Here is a 17856-nt window from a genome sequence, read left to right as displayed (position 1 = left end):
CCTTGCTCGGCTATCCCACTCGCATAAGAAACACATGTATTTTGTATATCCTTGCTGCAGTCCCATTAAAAGGGCAATTACCTTCAAATCACCACAGAGGTGCCAGCTGTACTTGTTATACTCAATGGAATTCAGTAGCTGCCTTAAGTTATCGTATGTCTCTTTCATGTGGACAGCATACGCTACTGGAATAGATGGAAGAATGTTTCCATTGTGCAAAAGCACAGCCTTGAGACTCAGTTTCGAAGAGTCCACAAATAGTCTCCATTCTTGTGGGTCATGAGTGATTTTTAAAGCATTCATGAGGCCCTCAATATTGGAACAGAATATCAGATTACTTTCCTTTCTGAAGAAAGGCTCCAATTGCTGGTGGCGCTTTCGATATGCAGTAATTGTGACATCTTCTTCTAGAAGATTCCATTGTTGGAGTCTTGATCCTAGCAATTCTGCCTTGTTCTTTGATAAGTCCAAATCACGAATCAGGTCATTTAGTTCTTCCTGTGTTATTCTGTGTGGGGTTGATGATGCACCACAGTGAAAATCTGGATCACTGCATGCTGATGGACCAGGAGAAGAACAGGTCGACTCACCTTTGTCTTCGTCAGATGAATCAAGAGAATATTCTGCTGGAGGTTCTGGAATAGGAAGTCCCTCACCATGTGGAACTGGTCTCAATGCAGACGGAATGTTTGGGTAGACTATTCTCGACTTCTTTCGCTTCGTTATTCCGCCGGAAAGAGGAGGAACCAAGCAGAAGTAACAGTCATTTAGGTGGTTGCTTGGCTCTCTCCACACCATTGGGACTGCAAACGGCATTGATGACCTTTTGCAATTCAACCACTGTGAAAGCTGTGTTGTACATGTAGCACAGCATATATGCGGAGCCCAAGGCTTGTCTTGGTCACCAACCTTGCATCCGAAGTAAAGATGATATGCCTTCTTCATTTGAGAATTGATACTTTTCTTCTGGTTGGCAAATGTCACTTCCCCACAAATATAGCAAAAATTGTCCGCGGTATTAACACACTTTCGAGGCATTACTGTTCTTTATTGTACGTAAATGGATAAAATAATAAGTTTTATTAACAGTAGCTTGAACTGTCTCGCACAACGTCTAAAATATTTTAAATGCTGAACCTATCTGATTGGGCTTTATATAGTACACTGCTTACGTCAGCTTCAGCAGCCGCCTGGCATTAGTATAATAGGCCTACACATGTATTGTACACTGCTGACGTCAACCTACTTCAGCAGCCGCATGGCATTAGTATTGCATTGCATCAGAAAATGATGCAATCAACTGTGGATGATGTGAGCATGATGGTATTATGCAATGTTACATCATTATTCCGGATGTTGCTGCAGTCCTACTGGAGAAATTTACACAGTGAAACATAGAAAATGAGGTATATGAATATCTTCAAAACGAGAGCCAATACAAATTTTTCACGGTTATATTCGTGTTCGGCACACCAAAATACTACAGATTAGGGCCTTTTCAAGTCAGTAATGATTTCACTGTTGACCAGTGTTATCAATCAATTCATTTATCAAACATGTACAAGAGATTCATGATTTAAGTTTATATCCTAAGCTGGATTTCAATCTGACCAAAAACATGGCCACAATATGCAAATGTCAGTGGATGGAAAGACAATGGACACAGTACCATACCTTACAGCCTGGTGAGCTTCAAAACTTTACTAAATCCAAAGTGCAACTTTTTCTACAGTTTTCTCTACACTAAAGTCAAAGTCACAATATATACACCTCAATACCATTTGTTGTGTAGGGCCATTAACACAGCAATTTGTGTTCCGAAACCAAAGTCAGGAATAGATGGGCATTCTGAAGTTATAATTTCTTTGAAGTCTTCGCAGTACAAGCAATATCCTATTTAAAAAGATATAAAGTTTACCGAAATGGACCAAAACTCCATCCAAAATGGAGTCAGTGAGACAAATCCCATAAAAGACTTACCAAAGTTTAACAAGCAATGTCCACATCAAATTGCAACAGAATGGTTCTAAAGCAATCCTGATTACACGCAACACCCCACATGAAGTTATTAAGATGACTGATAGGGGCCAAACTCTGTCCAAAAATGGAGCAGACAAGACCAAACTCATTAATGGCACATCCAGATAAAAGACGATGTTTCTTCCAAATTCCATCATAACCTGTTCAATGGTTCTTGAACTATAACAAATACATGCAACACTTCAATTTTTCATGCAAAGACAAGAATTTGCTTGACAAGGGGCATAACTCTGTCCAAAAATGGAGTAGACAAGACTAAACCCATAAAAGGCAAAGGTGGCACTCTACAGTTTCATATTTTGCAGAGGGTTAGAATTTTAAGGAAAAAGAATTTCTCATGATTTCTTCACTGGTTATACTGGCTATATAATAAAGACTTTGTATATCTTAGGTGCTGTTAAAAGAACTTTTAATTCCCTTTATTTTGATATATGATTGATGGGTGTAATTTAGGTTCTAGAGTATACAGCTTGGGCTCACTTAAGATGTGCTCGTATAAAAAAAGACTGCTAGCTCCGCAGGGTCATTTTCACTTCCTGGACTTCAGAGGTAAATTGTACAAAAAAGAGCAGATAACTTATTTTACTTTTCAGATATTTTGTACTTGGTTCATTGCACTTTCAGTAAATGCTATTGTCTACTTCAGCAAAATTCATTTTCCCTTTTTTATAATTGCTAAAGTTAGTGTACTTCTGATTAATTCTGGTTAACTTGTCAAGCACAGGGGAGCATCCATTTTGTTGTACCATGTGCTTAGATCATGTACAATTTCCACAAGTACAGTATCCAAAGAAATGTCAGCCTCATTACATAAGGTGGCGCTCACCAGATAATATGTACTTTTGAGAGAGTGACGTATGTAAGGTGAAGTAGTTCGCATTTAAAACATGCACAGTGGAGAGAATGTTTGCATACCTCTATGCTACATTAATGTAATGTGGATGATATTTCTTTTGGATATTGTACTTTTGGAAATTTTACATGATTTAAGCACACTGCTAACTAAAATGACTGCTCCCTTGTGTTAAAAAATCAGTCTGAATTAGTCTAAAGTACACTATACATAGCAGCTATTAAAATAGGGAAAATGAATTTTGCCAGACTAGACAATACCAGCGTCTGAAAGTGCAATGAATGAATTACCAAATATATAAAATGTAAAAAAAGTTATCGGCTCTTTTTTATACAATTGACCTCTGAAGTTCAGGAAGTGAAAATGACCAAGTAGAGCTAGCACTTTTTTGAAAGGTGCACATTTGAAGTAAGGCCAAGCTGTATACTCTATAACCCATAGTACACCCATCAATCATACACCAAAATAAAGGGAATTAAAGGTTCTTTGCATTATACCTAAGATATACAAGGTCTTTTTTAAATAGCCAGTATAACCAGTGAGGAAAGCCGGGGACATTCTTTTTCTTTAAATTCCTAACCCTATGCAAAATGCGAAACTGTATAGCGCCACCTTAAAGAAAATAAAAAAATGTTTGCAATTATTTTTTTTATTTTCATATAATTATGTATGATGTTCTGAATAAAATGGTACATTCATATTGCATTTAAGCATGAAAATAAGCTAATTATGATCATTTTTCTCTTGCTTACATAATTTGCCATGAGGTATTTTTGTGTGAGTAGTGACCTTAATTATGGGGAAATTAGAAGACTTAGAATATAGGAATAGAGTCAACTTAAATTTAAAACTGTTGCAATAAGTGACAGAAATATATGGTGAAAATGTTTCTTTTCATTTATTTGCAATGAAATAAAAAAATAAATGATGAGAAAGTGAATTCGCTTCTTCCATATTAAACAATAGGCAAATATTTTACACTTTGACCTTTGACCTTTATGAAGCTGATGAGTTACCTCCCTTTTCTAATTGTAAAATTCATTGTTGATATCTCAGAAATAATTCTGGCTAGTTTCATGTTCCTATCATTCAGCATAACATTGGTTGCTATGTTTACAAAATGTAATGTGCATTCTTAAAATAGCTCACTTTTATCATGGGGGGGGGGTAGGCTGGACTTGTTAGAGACTCTGACACTCATAAATACTGTTCTGTGGGGAAAAAGGCAGGAGAATTATTCATAAGGATTGTTTTGATGCTTGCGACTTAAATGTTTCAGCCATATAAACATAATTAAATCATAAAAAAATAATACCTACATCTTCTTTATGGTGGCGCTCACCAGATAATATGTACTTTTGAGAGAGTGACGTATGTAAGGTGAAGTAGTTCGCATTTAAAACATGCACAGTGGAGAGAATGTTTGCATACCTCTATGCTACATTAATGTAATGTGGATGATATTTCTTTTGGATATTGTACTTTTGGAAATTTTACATGATTTAAGCACACTGCTAACTAAAATGACTGCTCCCTTGTGTTAAAAAATCAGTCTGAATTAGTCTAAAGTACACTATACATAGCAGCTATTAAAATAGGGAAAATGAATTTTGCCAGACTAGACAATACCAGCGTCTGAAAGTGCAATGAATGAATTACCAAATATATAAAATGTAAAAAAAGTTATCGGCTCTTTTTTATACAATTGACCTCTGAAGTTCAGGAAGTGAAAATGACCAAGTAGAGCTAGCACTTTTTTGAAAGGTGCACATTTGAAGTAAGGCCAAGCTGTATACTCTATAACCCATAGTACACCCATCAATCATACACCAAAATAAAGGGAATTAAAGGTTCTTTGCATTATACCTAAGATATACAAGGTCTTTTTTAAATAGCCAGTATAACCAGTGAGGAAAGCCGGGGACATTCTTTTTCTTTAAATTCCTAACCCTATGCAAAATGCGAAACTGTATAGCGCCACCTAAAAGTAACATAGAGGTATGCCAACATTATCTCCATTGTGCATGTTACAAATGCAAACAACTTCACCTTACCTACGCCACTCTCTCAAAAGTACAAAATAACTGGTGAGCGCCCCCAAATGAAGTCAACCAGACAATGTTCATGCCAAACTGAATCAGAACATGATGAATGCTTCTGGAGCTATGTCAATTCCAAGCAACAGCACATGATAAAGATCAAGGGCCATAACTCCAGTTAAAATGGAGTTAACAGGGCAAAAATCCATGAAAGGTACATTCTCTATTAGACAATGTTCATACCACAACATATCACAATATGTTGATTGATTTTTCTGTTATGTTGATTGCTTGGATCTGCTGCAGTGGAGAGTTAAAACCAATGCAAAAAGGCAATACTTCTTTGTACAATTGGACCTACAATGATGAAAACCTATAAACGGCACATCTACATATGATGGAAAAATCACCTCATATCCTGTTATGTACAAGGAATGCAGAGCTCTGGTGATTACAAGAAGTGTGACGGTATGGACAAATGGACTGATGAACTGACAAACACAAAGGTGATTTACTATACAGGACACTAATTTGAAATGGGTGCATATAAATTAATGATTGCCCTGTCAATCTAAACATGATGCAATTCAAGAAAGCCTGGCAAAGGCAAAGTTAAGCATCTAACTGTGACCATAACATGGTTTAAATCCAAGAAGGCCATTCTAACGCTATTGAGTGGAAATTATACAAAGTTGCAATTCAAATAGGGGTTGTTCATCAAGCATAAGATGAAAATTTTAAGTTTAAAAGGGCCATAACTCTATTAGATTTGGAGGAATAAGGTCAAAATCAAACTTACCCAAAGTCTTCTTAATGTAAGACCTAATACCAAATTTATTTCAAGCCATGAAATAATTCAAAACTTCCTAAGCAAAAAGAAACTCATGAGCAAAGTTGCTGATCCAACTGGGGCTACAAGTCAAGAAACCATTGTAAGAAGCCAGTGAAAATCAAATTTCACAGACTTTAGTATAAAGCATCACAACAACTTGGATTTCAAGCCATAAAAGCCTTCAAAAGTTACTGAATGTAAGAAAAAAAAACAACAGAAAGTCAAAGTTCTAAGTTAAACAGAAGGCTTGTACCAAATTCAATCTCAATTCATGAAATTCTTCCAAAGTTATTGAGCAGAAATGAGTGTGTGAGATTTGGATTTTTAACGTAGCTTTAACAATTTTTCACTCATAATGCTATGTTGTCTGCAGTGTGGCAGTTTAAAGTGATGTCTAGCACTGGGGCATCATGCTGCAGACATACAGCGCGATGTTCCACCCAGTCACATTATCCTGACACCAGGCCGATCAGTCCTAACACTTATCTCTTAATGCTGAGTGCCTAGCAAGGCAACTGATAAGTACCATTTTTATAAGTATTTAGTATGACTTGGCCAGGGTTCAAACCAGCAACCTCCCACATTCGAGGTGCAATTTACTAAACCATGTTATATTTAAAACCACTATTTTTACAGAACTTGATAATGAAATAGCGTAATATACAGGGGTCAGGTTAGACTTGAATTTTCGGGAGAAGTGACTTCTCTTTTTGGACAGAACAGGGAGAAGTGGGACCTGCACAGGGAAAAGTGGGAGCAAAGAAAGACATATATATCTGTGTGTGTGTGTGTGTGTGTGTGTGTGTGTATGTGTGTGTTGTTTTCATTCTCTTATTTGAATTATGCCATTTAATTCCCAGTATACATTTTTGCATTGAACATTGCTTTTAAGCAATACTTTATTTTCAAGTAGAAAATTTTCTGAGTTCTATCTATATTATATAAACATTTGGTGCATGTTTGAAAACTATCATATTCGTATTCAGTGTATACTGGCAATATGACTTATAAAGAGAACAACAGAAGCTATACATTGTAATGAATTTCAAAGGGGTAACTAGATTACAGTATTGTAATTGCAAGTTAGAAATTATTGCTTAATCAACTACACTTAATCATGATTTTGTAATTTTACTTTCTGAAAGTTCATAATAAAATGGCATTTGAAGAGACTTCTAGACTTCTTTGAAATAACCCCTGTACCATGAAAATGCACATGCCTTTCAGATCATACTGTTCGTCCTAATTTCTTTTTTGCCGATAATAAACTTTGCTGTAACGGTTCATAGACAACACAATGAAAATTAAAGAAAGTATATAAATGAATTAAACCCTTTTTTCTTAAATGAATCAACACAGCCAACATGCAAGTGCATCTTTTTTTAGAAAGAGGGTTTGTCTCAATGTGACCACTCACTTTATAGCTGCACTACAACAGTCCATTGATAGGATTGCTAATGTACGATCTTATTATTGGTCTACATACTTGGTGTAACATTAGGCATTGGTTAAATAGTATTTGCTTTGCTGTTTTGTTGGGTTATTTTCTTCGTATTTTCAAAAATATTTCTAAACTCATAATACAACCTTGACCTTACAGAATCTCGTTGGATTCCACAACACAGCATTGTCCCGTATATTCATGACCTACATAATTGCATTTTAAAGCTAAATCTTTAATAACATCATATCTAGTCTCTGCTTTCTCACAAACTGCATATTTTCCTGAATATATCTGACTAAAGGTTTATGAAAAGAGACAATCTAATAAAATGGTACTTCCCAGAACAGCAATATCTGCCATTATGGTTGCAAACAGATTTTTATCAAGAAAATAATGTACACGCAGCAGTTAAAATATTCATGTTACCGATTCCATTCTTAAAACTCAAATTGTTATTTACATAAATTTAAGTTTCGAAACACAAGTTTGTATGTTTTTATCATCAAAGGATAACTTGCGAAAATCGTCTAGTAATAGTTGCTAACTTAAACAGGAAATAGTTAATGGTCAATCAGCTAACAAAACACATGCCTGTAAATGCGCAAGAGTTTGTTTGTCGGCATAATTGATACCAACACCAACTATTTCATGGCTTGAAGCATACATTTCACCTTGAGCTATATATAACAGCTCTGGAACTAACCCAGCCAAGACGAGGGAGCATCTCAGAAAGGTCAGTCATTCAATGTTTCTCAAAAAAATTTCACAGGGCGAAGTCGTTTTCGGTTTTCTAACAGAAGAAGGCGAAGTTCACACTTTTTAGGTGACTTCGTCGCATAGCGTGACCCCTGGATATAGCCAACATTAGTGTAACGTGCACTATCATTATTTTAAATTAAATAATGGTATTTTTAAAAAGAAATGAATATAAAAGACTTTGTTTCACCATGACTTCTTTCACTTTCAACCCATACTGTTATACATTAATATGTTTTTGGTCATGGGCACCTTGTAGTGGTGTGTTATATCTGAACTCCATTAAAACAAGGTGCATTATAATTAGGAATAGCTGTAACTGCAATTCCTCATATATTAATCTAAATTAAGTATTATTAACTACTCACTGTGGAGTGCCTCCAGTAATGAAGAATGTCGCTGAAATCTGTACTGGGTGAAAGCACCAAGTATTCCCTCCACTCGTCCCAGTCTATCTTTAATGTTCCGTCTTTGTCCATCCTGTCAAAATATAAAAACTTTAACTACTAAAGAAAATCTGACGGTTAGCAAACAAAAATACTCATTATTTTCACATACTCTCAAAACTGAAATTGTACATGAGTGTCATTAAAAATCATTGTGCTGGAATTTTCCCCCTCTAATTTGGCTTCTAAACCCTTTAACTTAATGTGTCCTGATTATCCTAATAATGATCCAATCCTCAAAATCGACATTAATCAAATCCCCTCTAACTCGGCCAAGAATTCCATGAATGCACATTATCTGCCCATGCCTTGTTTAATAGTCATTTGTGTACACATTAATTTGACACAGCTGACTCTAGAGATTCTTGACCAGCAGGTCTCAGAGACCTACCGGTAGACCTTTGATATGTCAAGGTATGCAGTCTTAAATTGAACTTATTGTGCAGAAACCATTATTTTCTTATTAGGTATGTAACAAGCTTATTTACTCAGGGTCAGTGTTTATTCATGCCCTAGTGCAAGCTATTCACAAAGTTTGGTCAAAGAACTTTATAACAAATCTTTTTCTGCAAACCCACATTTTCCTTGTGCCACAACAACTTTGACCTATTGAACCCAAAATCAACAAACCTCTTCCATACTTCAAGTGCAAGTGCTCCACAAAGTTTGGTCAAGATGCATTATCTAGAACCAAATTATTAAGCAAGAAATATTTCCTCTTTCAATCTGTGACCTTTGACCTTTGAGCCCCAAATAAAAAAAAACAGTTCTTCCTTAACCCAAGTTGAAGCCATCCATAATGTCTGGTTAACTGTAGATGGTGGAGAGCTCGAGTTCTGGTGTAGAAATGAACTTGGTTATAATAATCTCCGTATATTATGGGTTATAAATCAAAATTGCATGGCTATATTGATTCCTGAAGCTAGTATTCATAATTAATTTGAAATCTGACGGTGATTAGTGGTGTTTGCTGTCCATCAGTTTTCTATGAAATAATTACAGTAAACTCTCATTTACTGATTATGGAACTATGTCTCAGCCATTGAATTCTTGATAAGTGCTTACAATCTTCAATAGCTGTCACTATTTCTACCTGTATTTTTCAAGATACTTAGTTACCAACATGGTGGATGATCTTTCAATATTCAAGATACTTAGTTACCAACATGGTGGACGACCTTTCAATATTCAAGATACTTAGTTACCAACATGGTGGATGATCTTTCAATATTCAAGATACTTAGTTACCAACATGGTGGATGATCTTTCAATATTCAAGATACTTAGTTACCAACATGGTGGACGACCTTTCAATATTCAAGATACTTAGTTACCAACATGGTGGACGACCTTTCAATATTCAAGATACTTAGTTACCAACATGGTGGATGATCTTTCAATATTCAAGATACTTAGTTACCAACATGGTGGATGAGCTTTCAATATTCAAGATACTTAGTTACCAACATGGTGGATGATCTTTCAATATTCAAGATACTTAGTTACCAACATGGTGGATGATCTCACTTCTAATTTATGTAAAGCAAGAGCAGTTTCATAAGAATTTATTAAAACCTTAAGATTTCAAGAAAATCACACCATTGTTCATGCACATCCAGAAGCACAACATAAAATGATATCACAATTAATAACAAAGATTAAAAGGGGGTACATACCATTCATATTGCCATGAATAAACCAACAGTGATGAAACAGTACTGATGAATCAAGATAAGAATCAGAACTGTAGTATGGAAGCTGGCAGGAGGTTATTCTTGTGCACAAACTCAAAATTCTGACATTTGTTTAGCATATGTCCAAGGAACAATCAGCTGTCAGTTTAAATAATGTCCAAAGGCTGACCCATCAAATTTCAGTTTGGCTAATGTCCAAGGACTGACCAATCTGATGTCAGAATTTAGAGTAGAGCTGAAGTTTATGCCATACAATTTTGATTGACCATTACTGAGAGATACAAATTGGGTACAAACTGCATCAAGATTAGCTGGCAGAGAGAGTAAGAATAGAAATGTCTCACTTTATGTAAACATTATCAGATCACTTTCTGAATTCCCTCTTGGGCCAAGAACAAAAACATGCTATGATTCCTAGTGCACTGGTTTTAAAATTAGGGTAGGTATGTAGGTAGTTTTTTTTTCTCTAAAAATATTTATTTTAATTACTAGTATTTATAATGTACTAAGAACTTCAAGTATTGGGCAAAACCAGCTCAATTAGATGCACAAATCAATTTTGAGAATTTTTTGTTTAACTCTTAAGGGGAAAGAAGTGCTAGAGTCAGCAATGAAAAACACAGACAGTCAGCCACAAAGACACACACATATTTTTCTTCTGGCCTAATGTAATTCCATGTTCTTTTAATTTTCATCCTTATTTATCTTTATTTTCTATCTGATTATGCAAGTCCTTTTAAAGAAGCAAAGGATATCTCATGATTTGCTCAATATACAAGGTATACCAGTAAACAAAGCAGAAGCTGCCTCGATGTTTTAACTCCCCCTACCCAAATCCAGCCACGCCAGTTAAACAACTGACATATGACAGAATAGAGATAGAAACACCTTGAAGGAATTTACTGGGGTGACGGTTACCTGATAGGAGCAGACACATAAATAAAATTCTAAGTCAGACGTGTTTAACTGCTCTTAGGAGCTGGTACACCCACAAATAGTCAAGAAACTGTGACAAATAGTTAATGTACGACAACTAATGCTACTCAAAATAAGATGAAAAAAATGTTAAGAAGTATACAAGAAATTTGAATATTATATTGAAAGTTAAGGTGATTGGACTGGATCTACATCTAATGTCATGCAAACCAGTGAAGGTAATACAGCAAAATAATATACAGGGTGGTATTTAGACTCTTGAAAGAGTGGGTAAAAGTATGCAATGAGAATGAACAAAATTAAATATGAAATAAAACAAAAAATGAAGAGCAATAATAAAAATGTTTTTAAATGAAATACTTGTGACTATGACAAATGTTGTAACACTAGAGCACATGAAATATTACTGGATCTGAGCTTTTGAGCAAAAAACAATCAAAAAATCAAATTATTAGTAATTGGCTTAATTGACCTTATTCATAATGGGCCAAATGAATGATTTTAACAAAACAATTGCCGTCTTCTATATGGCAGAATGAACTAAATTTGAGCACAAAGAACATTACAGGTTACGATTTGTTTGTTTCTGTATGGAGGGGGAGAAAATATTTTAATATTCAAGAAAAAATAGCAATTTATTCATCTAGTGACTGAAATATGGTTCATACAACTCATACAGCCGAGAGTTGGGTTTTTTTATGGACTTTTTAAGCAGTTTCCAAGAACTTCTATAAGTTATAAATTGGTATTTTCAATTAATACTCTTTCTTACCAAAATTGAATGTTCTTCCTATAGTATCCTGTTTATCACTACATAAATAGGTAAAACAGTAGATGAAAATATACAACTGATTAGAACACCACTACAGAAAAGGGACACTATTCTACCTGGTAACTACACACATCTTTTGATCCTCAAAACTGTATAAAAATTTTAAAATTATTTTTTGCAAAAAATGTATCGCTAATAAATAATATTCTAAATATAATTGGCTGAATGATTTACAAGTATAAATATAACCCTGCCCCTCGTGCATCACCCCCTCACCCTATGATGGAGAACGATGTCTAGGTTGAGTACAATGATTTGTCAACATCCATATCTTCTGATCATGGCTATAATATCTACTAAGTCCCACAGCAATCCACTAAAAACATTCTCAAAATTCTGTAATATAATGCATCCAGAGGTAAGTTAAGGGCAAAAACTCGAACAAAATTATGAGGGCATGTTGATTTGTCGTTTTAGATGATGATCATAGATTAGGAGGTAACAAGTTTCATAGCAACCGATAAACAAGAGTCACCTCAAGGGAGACTGCTCTACTGGCTGAAAAGAATGTACAGGAATTCAAGAAAAGACCATTTCTTCCTTTTAACTGGAGAATGTCTAAACCATTCCTGATATTCTACACTGATAACAAGATTTATCAATTAGCTGCTGTGGTGGACGTATTGACTGTCAGACTGACATGTTCATTTAAGAACAACAAGACACCACAATAAATTTTCTGGCGGAAACTGCATGCTGATACGACTTTCCATTTTGAAGGGGTAATGATAATATTTTCAAGATGTGTGCCGTGGTGGCCATATTGTATATCAGATTTATACCATTTCCATTACCTACAAACTAGACATATGAAGAAGTATTTTGGTGAAAGAAGTCGATATGATCAGCCCTCTAGGAAAAGTAGTGATAACAAGATTTTCAAGATGGCGAAATCCCCAGGTCAGTATGACTTTCCATTCATCAGGAAATGCAACAAGATTTTCAAGATGTCCATATTGGACATTAAATCAACACCATTTTTATTTATAACTAAACCATGGGATGTATGTATTTGTAAATTCATGGCAATCCTTCAAACAGTTTACGAGTAGCAAGAACAAACTTATGCTAATGGATGGATGGACAAACAACAGATAATGGACCAAAGACCATCCCTCAAGCTCTTCTGGTCTATAACAAACAGAGCTAAAATAAAAATCTGCAGGAAATTTTGCATCATCAAGATTGTGTCTAACAAGGCATTTAGCTATAAAACAAAATGGGCAATAACTGAAAAGTGTCAGAACAAAGTACTTTGTCTGAAGGTGATGACCATAATAGTTACGAATCCATTAAATCTGTAGGATTAATTGCACTAAAAAAAGTTGTCATGCATGTCATTATGCTAAAAAGGGGCAATAACTCTATCTTCAGATCATGACCATAATGTTTAGGAAGTTTACCAAGTAGTATGACAATCCAACAAGAAGAGTCTCATGAAAGGACTGATGCTCTACTGATCCAAAAAAGAAAGAGACAGCAAGTCCATTATTTCCATACTTTGCAAGATATCTGGTATGCAATATAAAGTGTGTGTGTGTGTGTGTGTGATTTAGATTTTTAATGTAGCTTTAACAGTTTTTCAGTCATATCGCTACGATGTCTGCAGTGTGACATTTTACAGTGATGTCTAGCACTGGGGCATCATGCCGCAGACATGTAGCATGATGTCCCATCCAATCACATTATCCTGACATTATCCTGACACCAGGCGGACCAGTCCTAACACTAACCTCTTAATGCTGAGTGCCAAGCGAGGCAGCTGTAAGTACCATTTTTGTAAGTCTTTGGTATGACTTGGCCGGGGATCAAACTCATGACCTCCCGCATCTGAGGCTCTAACCACTAGGCCACCTAAGCGGTCGCAATTTAAAGAAAGATATTTTTTAAAGTATATGCAAACACAAACACACAGTGTGTCACCAGAAGTTAAATTTCTGGCTATATTGGTAAACATAACCCAGATTTTAGTATGCTGCTGCTTGGTGAAAACTTCAAGTTGACATGACCACCCATGTTGATATGGAGGTATAGCAATAACAAGATTTTCAAAAAGCCATCATGGTGGCCATTCTGGACATCAAATCAACATCATTCAGGGCAAACTAGAAGCTTTTAATTAGGACCAACCAGACACCTTAAAAAGCCTTGTGGTGAGAATCCAATATCAACATAGCCATTCACCAAGGAGTACAAACATTAACAAGATTTTTTAAAAATGATCATCATGGGAGACATACTAAAGGTCACATTGTCACCATTTTTAATTCAGTACCAACACATCATAAGCAGCCTGGTCAAAACCAACTGTCAATATTTCTTTCCATTTATGAATAGTGATAACAAGATATTCAAGATGGCTGCCATGGTGGCCATATTGGTTGTTAGATAAGCATCATTTTCATTGACTAGGCATCATTAGAAATCTTCCTTTGAACAAACCATGTTGATATAAACTATAGTCTGATAATACAAACCCGTTTGTTTGTACCCCCCTACCGATTTAAATAATGGAAACCTTTAATGTGATAAAAAGTGCAAGGAACTTAGTCAATTCATTCATTGATTTATAGTTTCTAACCTGACTCTGAGTAGAGTGGCCCTAACACCGTCATCATATGCATGTTTCATGCTTAATGGAAGTTTTCAGCGTAATAGACAGACATGCTCAGATCCATTTCCAGTTTATGGACTAGTCCATTTTCAGCAAAGGGGTGTATCACAACTACAGATGTACATACATAAGTTGTCTGCTTCCAATATTTACAATGTCAAGTCAAGCAAAGGAAAATAATGACAACTACAAATTTGCTTTTCATGTGGATTTAACAAGCAGTTTAATTTCTATGTTCATATATGGAGAGGGATATAATTCCAAATTCTCAACGTTATGTAATTTATGCAATTATTCAGCAGTTACCAACAGGATGAACTACGTCATTATGTTGTCTGATGCAAATAAACTAGCCTATAGTGTACACAATATGGCACCGTGTTAGTATGGTAAGTCCATTAAGCATGCAATGGTGCAGGGGATGCCCGCATTAGTGCCATTCTTGTCACAGTCAGGTTAGAAATTATAAATCAATGATTCAACTGACTTAGTTCTGTGCACTTTTTATCACATTAAACGTTCTCGTTTTTGAAATCGGTAGGGGGGTACAAGCATACGGGGATGTAGAATCAGACTATAGACGCAAGAACCCTCTCGTGAAAACTGCATGTCCATGTTAGTTTCCATTAGTAAAAAGTAGTGATTATATGACTTTCAAGACGGCTTCCATGTTGTCCATATAGGCTGAAAGATATTTAAATGTAAATATATAGTGTAAGAAATCTTGCAGTGAAAACACAGCAGGAGTAAATGTACGGGTTAATCCATGAAGTAAAAAAAATACCTATAAATATGTAAATCAAATTACCTACAATTTTTTCTTCAAATCCATGATAAATTATACCCATGAAAATAAATGAAAAGACAGGATGTAATGCTGGAAAAGTGAATTATGATTGCAGCAAGTAATAAAGTCATGACCCAAATACCTATCATCATTATCAAGCTCTGTTATCTGCCTTACCTACTGCAATTTTATTTCAAGTTCAAGTAACCATTCTCCTGCAGAATTTATTTAGGATATTTTTCCTCCTGTTATGCTACTCTGAAGATGCTGCAGTGCTTTTGCCGAGAATATCATCTTTTATTATTTTGCATTTTCTACCAACAATCAATGACCACATGCTCTCAATTAGTTCCCAAGCTAATCAAAATCAGTAAAATCAAATATAATGATCATTCAACTGTATTTTCTTCTGGTTTACAATGACCCTATGGGTACCATTGAAGGAACTTTCTTGCACACAAAAAAAGATGAAAACTAAGGCTAATTTTAACAATGGTTCTGCCTAGAAAGAACCATGCAGAACTAGTAAGATTTTTACTATGTCCGCCATAGCTACCATATTGGATGTCAAAGCGGCACCATCTTAAATTAGGACCAACTAGACATACGAATATTTAGTGAAAAACCAATGCTGAAATGACCTTCCATCCAGCAGTTGCAATAATAATATGTCAAACTAGTACCATTTTCACTGTAGACCAACCAATGATAAAAAAAAAGAAGTTTCATGAAAACTTCATGGTGATATGATCATCCACTCTGCAGGAATAATGAGTGGATGGCCATACTGAAATGTGAGCAGCACGATAAACATTTAAAACAAACTATGACCTTGTGATGAATGTGTGTGTAATGTTTCATGGCATTCCTCCAAGTGGTTTTAGAGGAGCAGTGATAACAAGCACGTGCTAGCGGAAGGGCAACAGATACTAGGCATTCTATATGATTCTCTGGTCTATGCAAAAGAATTAAATGAAACTCTCTGCAAAGGTCTGCATGTCTCTGCTGCACAGCATAAAATATTATGTTACATTATGGGATATAACTGCAGCCCACGCATGGCAGTCAATTACATTTTTCTCTGTAGCATTTCTTTGAAAGGTCAGTGACTCTTTATTTTCAGTTTCTTTTATCAACACACACCCTTGATAATTTACATACATAAACATCAACCACAACATAAGTGAGATAGCAAAAGAAAATAATCTTCAATGCCTTGAATTGGCTTGTAAGGATAATCTCCCTTATCCTACACAACTATTTGTATAATGGATTTGAATATCACTGTATGTTATATTTGTATAAATGACATAACATCACTGAATGTTACATTTGTGTAATGGACATAAAATCTGTTTGTTACATTTGCATAATGGACTTTAACATTACTGAATGTTACAGTTGTATAATGGACATAAAATTTGTTTGTTACATTTGCATAATGGACTTGAACATTACTGGATGATTTATCTAAAGGCAAATAAAGCTAATAAAGGATGACCATTTTAAAATGAAAATCAAATTGACATGCAGTACTTATGGATTAATACAGCTGGAGTTACCTCCCTCTCAGTATCAAGCCACATGCTTCCATTGTAAACAAAGTTTAAGGAACAAAGAGCCTCACAGCCTGAATTACAAGCATAGACTGCTTATTGAAGGTCACCGCTCTTTGTTGCAAGCATGTCACAATGATCATTTGTCCAAAAACACTTCATCTAGAGCAAAAAGAAGGAATCCCAAAAGAAGAACAAATAAATAAATCAGAAATAAGTACTTTTAAACAGAAATTGCAAGTTATTTTATTTTGAGTATCACTGCAAAATTTGAAGACCAATTGCTTTAACCCTGAAAATTGGAGCCTGTTGCTTGCCTGTTCAAAATTTAAAAAATAGAACCCTCAAGTGCCTCTGAATTATAGGTGGGTTCGTGAGTTATCTGGGCACTCTAAAATAAGTGCAGGGTGTACTGCAGTTTTTGGGAGAAAATAATCCAACTGTAAATTTTCCAATCTCTCTCTCTCTCTCTCTCTCTCTCCAAACTATGCCAAGGGAAGATAATTCTGACATTTTTTGTAGTTTTTAGTGACTATAACTTATCATGTCATTACATCAAAACAAATATATTCACTTCATACAGAAAACAAATTCTGATCCAAAGTGCCCATATTTACTTCAGCTTTTGCTTTATTTATCCATTACTTTATCAAATCTTCTGTCAGCTTATCATACTGTATATACCTGAGAATAAGCTGAATAATTTAGGAAATAATAAAAACCCGGAGGAGGAAGGGGGGGGGGGTGCACGACTTATCAACAGGATATGGTTTAAACTTTTACATTAATGGATGTAAATCTTTTTAATTATTTTTTCTGTGTCTCAAGACTCATATGCATGGGAAAATAAAAACAACAACATTTTCAGCATTCCATCACCTCTAGACAAAACAAATGTCATAACAAAATTGGCAAGACCGCCATAGGTCACACAACAGTGACCAACTATTTCAATAACTACATTAAGAAACTTATAAACTACTATAATTGTTTTTGTTATTATTTTGCACATGCATATATTCTGATT

The 17856-nt window shown here is 35.1% G+C and overlaps 1 protein-coding gene across 2 annotated transcripts in view; it reads right to left on the bottom strand.

Annotated features, from left to right (window-relative positions):
* LOC149778837 (mitochondrial adenyl nucleotide antiporter SLC25A25-like) overlaps window positions 1–17856 on the bottom strand; it is a 75344-nt gene that overhangs the window by 25359 nt on the left and 32129 nt on the right. For both annotated transcript variants that reach the window (XM_089939588.1, XM_089939589.1), the window contains one exon: window positions 8333–8444. In XM_089939588.1, coding sequence (XP_089795714.1) covers window positions 8333–8444 — 112 coding nt within the window. The remainder of the gene's footprint in view (window positions 1–8332; window positions 8445–17856) is intronic.

Source organism: Sinohyriopsis cumingii, chromosome 17 (genome assembly GCF_028554795.1).
Source record: "Sinohyriopsis cumingii isolate HCF-2022 chromosome 17, ASM2855479v2, whole genome shotgun sequence".
Lineage (NCBI taxonomy): Eukaryota > Metazoa > Mollusca > Bivalvia > Unionida > Unionidae > Sinohyriopsis > Sinohyriopsis cumingii.
Note: the sequence above shows the minus strand (reverse complement) of the source record. Positions and strands in the feature narration are given on the sequence as shown.